The sequence below is a fragment of the Vigna radiata genome, chromosome 5 (genome assembly GCF_000741045.1).
Source record: "Vigna radiata var. radiata cultivar VC1973A chromosome 5, Vradiata_ver6, whole genome shotgun sequence".
In the NCBI taxonomy this organism is placed as follows: Eukaryota; Viridiplantae; Streptophyta; class Magnoliopsida; order Fabales; family Fabaceae; genus Vigna; species Vigna radiata.
Genome location: NC_028355.1, coordinates 2874334 through 2883488, shown reverse-complemented (window position 1 = coordinate 2883488; position 9155 = coordinate 2874334). Strand labels below are relative to the sequence as shown.

The window sequence follows — 9155 nt, the reverse complement described above, 5'->3', positions numbered from 1 at the left end:
TAGGTGGACCTACACAACAAGGGTATACGGTATATATATATATATAATATATATATTTATATATTTTGAGGGCAGCAAAATTTACTTTAGAAAGATAAACCCTTGTCTTGGTGGCATTATTTTTACCCTTGTTCTTTTGAAGAGATAAGAAGATACTGGTTTGGTTAGGTACAAGACCTAACTATCGCTGTTTCAACATGTGACAAGGTATGCATAATTATTATCAACTCCTCCATTCAGCATCTCCAACATAAATTGCATACCATCCCTAGCAATTTATAATTTATCACTTTTTTCTTTTCTTTTCTGCATTTATTAGTCCTGCATGAAAATCTATATCGTCAAAGATCACAATCTTCAGTATAAAGCGTTATGGAATATATATGTTCTTCAGAATCATACATACTTGGTGGAGGGCCTTGCAATATGATAGCTCCTCTTACCAGCGAGATCTATTGGTCAAAGATTGTTCTTTGAATGCCCTTTTGTTCTTACTCTGATTAATTTTCAATGTCCTTGTCTTGGACCTGCAATTTCACATTTCTTTGCATTTGCCCATTTGCCAAAACAACAATTCAGTATATATATTTTATACACTTCAAATAATTGTGACATGCATATATATATATATAGATATAAATATTAGCAACTGGAAAGACTCCCCTGAAAGCTAGCCATAGCCAAAAGAAATTATATTATTAAACAGTTCACTGGATTCTCTTGCGTGTGCATAGCATGCCATTGTTTTCTTCCTATATTCTGATAAAAGGCATGCCAGGTGCTTTTCATTTTTTTTTATATGTTGACTCACCACGTAATTAATTAGGATTAGTTCAATCAGTAAGCATTGCTAATTAATTATTTGATCTCCTAACTGGAGAGATTTTAATAATGGCATGGTGGTATCTGTCAGCTTATTGTGTTTGGCTAAGAAGATGTTGAAACTGGGGGGAAGAAAATCATGTCGTGTAGAGACATTCATATGGCTTAGGAGGCACATTGTTGTGTTACGGTTAGCTTTCGTTTTCTTTTGATTACATATATGTTGGAATAGATATCATGTTCATCAACAAAATCTTGGCACCAAGAAAATCTGGTGTGATGTCTCTCTCAGTTCCCATTGACATCACGCTCCCATGAATTACAAAAGTTTAATGCAATATATATATAGTTTGATCCATGGTCCCGGGAAAGAAAATCTTGAGAGATCCTTTTGATAATTACCCCATTTTGACTCTCTCTTTAAATTCTTAAATTTCAAAACTTCAATTTCTAATATAAAATATAAAGGGTATTTCAATTGACTCATTTTGACCAATCTTTGACCCTGAGATAAGAATCCAACGGCTCCAATTCAACTGCGTTATTTATTTATTTTATTATAGCATGGCCAACAATGGAAGAAGAAGAAGAAGCAGCTTAAGCTTGAAAAGGAAGCAACAATTGGAAGAAGGCCTAATTAATACTTCATTAATTGCTTCTCAGTTTAATTGCTTTACACAAAATACTTGGTGAGTTTTGAGAAGAAGGACCAAATACAATTTAAAAGTTTTGTGTTACTGATTTGTTTTGAATATTTTTCTATGGCAGTAAAAAATAACAAGAGGGCATTACTAAAGCAAACATATTTTAATTGCTCTGCCCTGTTTTTTAATTTATTCCAAAAATGTGTGGAAGTAATTAAGAACATTCAATATATTTATATTTATTTTTTTGAGAATAATATTTTTTGTGAAATTGAAGTACTTTGATCTGAAATTAAATATTTTCCCATATCCTCTCCTTTATCATGCAAAGTACTCTTCCATTCTATTTATAGCCCCTACCTCCTCCACCTCCATTCCCCACTACCACAAAACACCAACAACCAAACAATTCCATCCACACTATAACAAAAAAACTACTCTCTCTTTTTCTCTTCTCTCTTCTTTCTTCTCCCATTCTCGTTCTTTCCCTTCAAACCACAAAAATGGTAGCTGAGAACCACCCTTCCCCCACATACTTCATCCTCTTGCTCATAACAATCACGCGTTTGATCTCCACTGTCGGAAAAACCTCCCAATGGAACACTGTTTTACCTGCCGAGCTTGCCGGAGTAGACGAGGATGTCTTTCACAAGCTCCGAGGAGACTCGGAAGCTCTTCAGGGAAGAGCTTCTAAGGACTACGGCAACATAGCTCGGGAAGTCCCACTGGCGGTCTTCCACCCGGCGTCGGCGCAGGACATCGCACGGCTGCTCAAGGCGTCGTACAGGGAGGCTGTCCCCTTCAAGGTGGCGGCGAGGGGACAAGGGCACTCCACGCGGGGGCAGGCGATGGCACGTGGCGGCGTGGTGGTGGACATGGCAGGGTTCAGAGAGAGGGGCAGTGGGGTGGGGATAAGGGTGAGCAACACGGTGGACCCTTCGGTTGGTTACTTTCACTACGCTGATGTCGGAGGGGAGCAACTTTGGATCGATGTTCTTCACGCCACTCTCGAGCATGGACTTGCACCTCTCTCTTGGACTGATTACTTGTACTTGACAGTGGGAGGAACTCTCTCCAATGCTGGCATCAGTGGCCAAACCTTCCGCTTTGGTCCTCAAATCTCCACTGTTCGTGAAATGGATGTCATCACTGGTATCACACTTTCTTTTCTCCTCACTACTCACTCACTATACCTAACATATATAATAACAATAATAATTCCAACAAACCTGTCTAAAACTATGATAAAACTTGAACTATGATAAGAAAATGACTGCATAAAGTGAAGTATGTGTCTGAGTTTTGTTTATTGGGAGTGTCAGGGCTCTTAGATTTGTAAAGGTGTTATAACAACCATCTGAATCTAAATAGTCGGTGTTTTAATATTGTCAGAATTGGTCATTGGGCACCTTGGAAAGTGTCACAGCTTGGAAAGGAAGGAAAGAGGGAGTTTTGGAGGGGAAAGTAGATAAAATAATGGTTACGATGTGTTGCCTGAAAAAAATTAACGTTTTTTTAATATTCATAACTCTAATTGAGGTAACCAACGTGCCGTGGTTGTTAATGTTTTCAGAACTTCATTGCAACTTCGGGTACAGTGGCGTCTGTTCATATTTTAAATGAAAGAAAATTCAAAAGTACTGTAATGCATCAGACTGTGATTGCGATTGAAATTTATAAAACCTTGCTTTTCGGACCTGTTCTTTGTTTTTTATTCGAATTATGAGTTTCACAAACTTGATTTCGTTTTATATTGTTTTAATCTAACAACGGAAACGAGTCTTGGTCTACAATTTTTGGTAAATGTTTTAGCAAACTTCTTAACATGTTCATATACTACTGGTCCAAGTCGTTCTTTCGTCAGGCCGCTGAATTTTGATTTGAAATGTTTGTTAAAAGAACATGTGCATGCATGCAATCATATATTATTATTATTATTATTGTTTGTGTTCTAATCAAGTTTTGATTTGGTTCAGGAAAGGGAGAATCTGTGACCTGCTCTTCTCAGACAAATTCGGAGTTGTTTCACGCTGTTCTTGGAGGTTTAGGACAGTTTGGAATTATAACAAGGGCAAGAATTGCTCTTGCGCCAGCTCCCAAGAGGGTACGTTTAAATCTTCAGAATTGACTAGGACTTTGTCTTGTAGCTTCTTCTTCCAACATTTCACATAGTGACGCCAATCCTACATGCTATATTATTCAACCATCAAGCTTTACGGAAGCATCAAATGTCCTTGTCCTAAAAGCTTTATGTCACCGTTTTTCTTGGTACCCCTTACACACACATACACACACAAGTTTCACATTATGTCATCCATGAGAGACACACATGAAAACGAAAACCAGACTAGCCACAGGTGAACAACGTGTATTCTTGAAATTGAAAAGCCATTAAAATGTACATGTCATAACTCAAAGTCTTTTGAAATACACAGTGACCCTTTCAGACCACATAAGCCGACCAATAATTAGGCTCCTATATTAACCTCTCTCGTCAACGATTCAACCTCTAATTTCTTAATAAAAAAATCAACTGATATAACAACTGTATTTGAAAATACTACCAAGAAGATAGGCCCATACATTAATATGTTTCCACTAGAAAGGATAAGCAAGTTGGTGAGTGAGATGATGGAATTGAATTTCACATAAGTATTTCAGCAGTACTATTTGATGGGACTCACTGCATAAACTATAATCATGTGATCATAATTGTTTTTCATCAGTACGATAATGAGTTAATGAAGGGTGAATTTTTTAATTTTTTTTTTTTTATTGGCAGGTTAAATGGGTTAGACTTTTGTACAATGAGTTTTCTGCTTTTACAAAAGACCAAGAACAATTAATCTCAATCACTGGAAGGAAACAAAATATTGCTGTTGATTATGTGGAAGGGTCGTTGCTGATGCACCAAGGACCCATAAATAATTGGAGATCTTCTTTCTTCCCTTTAGCCGACCATGGTCGAATAATTTCACTAGTAACTCAACACAGCGTCCTCTATTGCCTAGAAATTGCCAAATATTATGATGGCCAAAGTGAAAACAATGTGGACAAGGTACGTCTTCCATTCATGTGCAATTGCCTTCATGATGTGTCCTTTCATTTCTCTTGTCCTATCTAATAAATAACCCTTTGTCACACTCCATCTTATAATTTTAATGTTGCAAAGTAATAACATTCTTATTTTCGTGTTGCTGTAGGAACTCCAAGTTTTACTCCAAGAACTGAGCTACATCCCAGGATTTTACTACGAAAAAGATGTCTCATACGTTGAGTTCTTGAACAGAGTCCGAAGTGGAGAGTTGAAGCTACAGTCACAGGGACTGTGGGATGTTCCTCACCCTTGGCTTAATTTGTTCATACCAAAATCTCAAATCATGGATTTTGACTCAGGCGTGTTCAAGAACATCATCCTTAAACGAAACATCACCACAGGACCTGTCTTGGTTTATCCCATGAATAGAAACAAGTAATCGAGCTGAACTACTTGATCAATCTCGATTTATGTTACATTTCTTCTCTTTACTGACTTCAAATTGTACAAAAAAAATAAAAAAAATCAGGTGGGACAATAGGATGTCAGCATCAATACCAGACGAGGATATCTTCTACACAGTTGGGTTTTTGCATTCAAGTGGGTTTGATAATTGGAAGGACTATGATACTCAAAATAAAGAAATTGTGCAGTTTTGTAATGATGCTGGGATCAATATTAAGCAATATCTTCCCCACTACCGCACACAAGAAGATTGGACAAAGCATTTTGGCCCTAAATGGAGGACTTTTGTAGAAAGAAAACAGCAGTTTGATCCTAGAATGATTCTATCACCTGGACAAAGAATCTTTAACAATTAAACTAGCTTTTTTATAATAAATAAAAAGAAGAAAACATATGGTGGGACTACCTAAGTGTACACATAGGACCCATAGTTTAGATGATAGGGTTTGTACTTGTTTTTGTTAAGAGGGTGGGGTTAAAAGCTGCATGTCTTTGGCATATATGTAGATCAGGTTACACATACTTTAGATACGTTAGGTTGACAAAATCATGTGTGAAAGATGCACACAGCTAGCTGTACCATTGTTTCCCTCACTCTTTTTCATTTCTCTATCATCTCATCACCACACAACCGATAAAAACTTAATGATTTTCATCTTCTGTGTCTCCAATACCACTTTATATTAAGACTAGTTTGCAATAACTTAGTATATGGAGGGTTCGTGTTCATCACGTTCTTCTAATCCTACATGAATTGTTAATTAATGTGTGCAATGAGTGTGTTTGGTGGCATTATTATTATTATTATTATTGTTATGGTTTTGCCTTCCTAATTTTGAACATGGGCACCCTAGCAATAATTGAGATCCTAGGTTAAGGAGGAACATCATTATTGTGTCTAAATCGAGAGTCCTAGCTGTATGGCATAATAATAAATCATCGTAGGTTGCTAGATAGATGTGATAACGCCAAATGCCTTCAAATACTATAATTAATCTCCATTGCCAGAGATCCTTCCTCTTAATTATATATCATTAAAAAGATTATGCTGCTTTACAAGAGAATACAACTCATTGCTCCTTAATTAATCTAAACAATCATCCAATAAACAAATGCTCATTTACTCAAACTCTAGTTTACATCAAGTTTCATACAATTTGTAATTTGTAAAAATTTAACTTAAAATGAGAAAGATAAAAAAATTACATAATACGTATACTTAAGTTTTTTAGATCGAAAATAATATTTTAATCTTTGATATAAAACTATTCATGATTAATTGATGTTAAAGTTTCTCCACCTATCACTTTAAAACATCCACCAGGAATTTATAAGAATATTAACCTCTAAATACATATGTAAAAAAAAAAAAAAAAAACTTTAATGAAAACGGTTTTAGTAAAAAAATATTTTTTTTATTTTTTTATCTCTGGGAAGGGATTAATCTTCTATTATGGGGAAATACCATAGTTCATAGAAAAATAAATAAAAATAGGCATGAATCATTGCTGTAACCAAGGAATGCAATCTACGTATCTCGATTTTGCGAAGAATTTGGGGATATTGTAGTATATCAATGAAAGGACACAACACAAGTGGCAGTGATGAATATTTTAATTTAAAGTTTTAATTGGATTCTAATTAATTTCCTGATAAGAAATAAAATAATCAAGTCAATTGCAACTAGACAGCAAGAATACAAAAATCCAGAAATGTGTCTTCGTGATAATGAAGGAATACAGCAACGACCAAAATAATTATAAAAATGAAATTATCTGAAGTGCCAAAGATATGTTTAATGAAAAATGCTTTTTTTTTCACATTTTAATAATTAAGAAAAACACTTGTCATGATACGTAAATATCAACTAGCATTTTTTTTATATATTATTCTTAGTTTTTTTTTTTTCATAAACACCCGATATTTTTTCGTTTCTAATTTATATGTTACAATTAAAATGTTCAAAAAGAAGAAGCTCGAATTATAACATAAATAAAATGTAATTCTTATTTTATAAACCAGTTTTATTTATGATGTTAAATTCAGTATAAACGTTAAAAATAATATATTCCACTCTAAAACGATTTTGGAATATATAGCCAAAATGATGCAAGGGATCAAATTTCAGTGTCTAAAACACATCGAAAGTGAAATATATAGGAAGAAAAAAACGTTCAAGCATAAAAATTTTGAAAAATAATTATATAGCAAATGCAAATATAGTAATTATAAGAAGGTTGATTTTTTCTAATGCATGTTGGATGTCCTAAAGCCACTTATTAAAGAAATTGTGGAAAAGTGCAAAGAGATAGATTATAAAAGAAATTGATTTGTTAAACTTAGAAGAGTGATTAAATATTTGATAGAAATGTTTTTGTAGGAATTAAAGGTATGATTCGTAGAGGTATTATTGTTAAAGTTTGCCCTAGATTCAAAACCTAACACCTTTACATTTGAGGGATTTATTCCTCGTAGTGCGCTTTAATAGATTTATTCTACTTTGTATTTTTGCTTTTTCCGAAAAAGGGGTTCACAACATGTTTGGTATAATTAGTACAACGTAAATGCCGCCAATTAAAAACTAACATTTCACATGACAAATTGGAATATCTTAAATGTGTTGGAATATTTAAGAAAAAATAATAATAATAATAATAATTAAAAAAAAAAACAAAAAAGCAATGTTGGATCGAATAGGAATAACTTTTTGCTTTTGGGGTATGAGACAGACCCACGAGTGAGTGACAAAGTATTAAGCAATGTTCTTCTTTCTAATCAAATAATTAGTGTTCATTTAAATTAAAGCAAAACTTAATCTACTTGTCGTGTTATCCATCAATAAGACCATTGAATTTGTTGCTATCTTTTATTCTTAATTAACTAAAAGATTCCATAATAAAGTCACTTCGTTCTTCGCCCCCATAAAGTTAAACTTTTTTTCCCTTTACTTTTGTGTTAATTAACAACGTGCTTTGCGGCCACATTTGGGACCTTAATTAACTAATTAATTAATTAATTAATTAAAAAGAATGGGTAATCGTGAACCAAATAGGCCATGCAACACTTAATTCCAGCTTACAGGCAACAAGGAGACAGAAAAAGTTAGTAGCCTCATCATTTTGTTGACTTTTCTTGCTGCCTATAGAGAATCAATGCTTGTGCAAAATCTAGGACACCAAATTCCAACATTCACACACGGTTATTTATACTATGATATTATGTTTATTTTACGACAATAATTAATCTAACATTTTTCATTAATTAAATCATCATACCATGTAATCGTAACTTCTTTGTCGCTTTCCGCCAATCCTCCTAAAGCTTTTTGCAGCTTAATCACTTTGTTACCATCTTCGTATTAGTTTAATTATTCAAAGTTATAAAGTAATTTGGTAAAGTATTAACGTAATTAATTAAGTTTGAGTTTGGAGGATTTTCTGATATGAGGGATTCGTTTTGCTTTTGGGTAGGATCAGAACCTATATCTTCTATTAATAGCTTAATAGATATAGCCTAACATAATAATTAGATGCTTCAAGCCATCATAATCTTCCACAACCACACTCAAAAGATTCTAAATCACTTTCTATATCTATCATAAAATACACTGTGTGGGAGATTTTTTAATTATTATCGCATCATTATTACACCTTAATATTAATCAAAATTAATATTTCTAGTCTTTAATTAATTGATATTAATTTTTTTTATCATGATCATACAGGAGTTTTTCTTCATATTGAACAAATTAGTGAGTGTACAAGTTATGGTAGATAGTAAGATTTTTCTTTTAGTCCTTACAAAGATTTTTCTTTTATAGCAATTTCTAGTAACAATTTTCTGCGAACATGATAAAATTTTACTATGATTATGTTAAGAATATGATTTGTTCACTGATTATTATAATCCATTAACTTGTCAATCAATTTTAGTTTCATCATGTTTCACAACAATATTCTTTTGTTTTCAAATGAAGTTTTAACTATTGTTAAAAGCTTCTGCATTGGTATTTCAATCATAATAAGGAATTCAAAACTTACATAAAATTCATTTTTTTAAAGTTTATATTTAAACATTCGTTTATATATTTGGGTTTAAATTCGATAATTAAGAATTGAAAAATTAAGGAATATTTTTTTAAGTTGATATTTCTATACTCGTTTATGTATATAATTTCAACTAATAAT

At 33.1% G+C, this 9155-nt stretch overlaps 1 protein-coding gene across 1 annotated transcript; it reads left to right on the top strand.

Annotated features, from left to right (window-relative positions):
• Nucleotides 1-1755: 1755 nt before the first annotated feature.
• On the top strand, nucleotides 1756-5655 carry LOC106761356 (cytokinin dehydrogenase 3). Its single transcript, XM_014644903.2, has 5 exons — nucleotides 1756-2618; nucleotides 3443-3570; nucleotides 4249-4524; nucleotides 4670-4938; nucleotides 5033-5655. Exons 1-5 carry the CDS (start codon nucleotides 1970-1972, stop codon nucleotides 5322-5324), a joined length of 1614 nt encoding a protein of 537 aa, XP_014500389.1. The 5' UTR covers nucleotides 1756-1969; the 3' UTR covers nucleotides 5325-5655.
• The last annotated feature ends 3500 nt before the right edge of the window (nucleotides 5656-9155 follow it).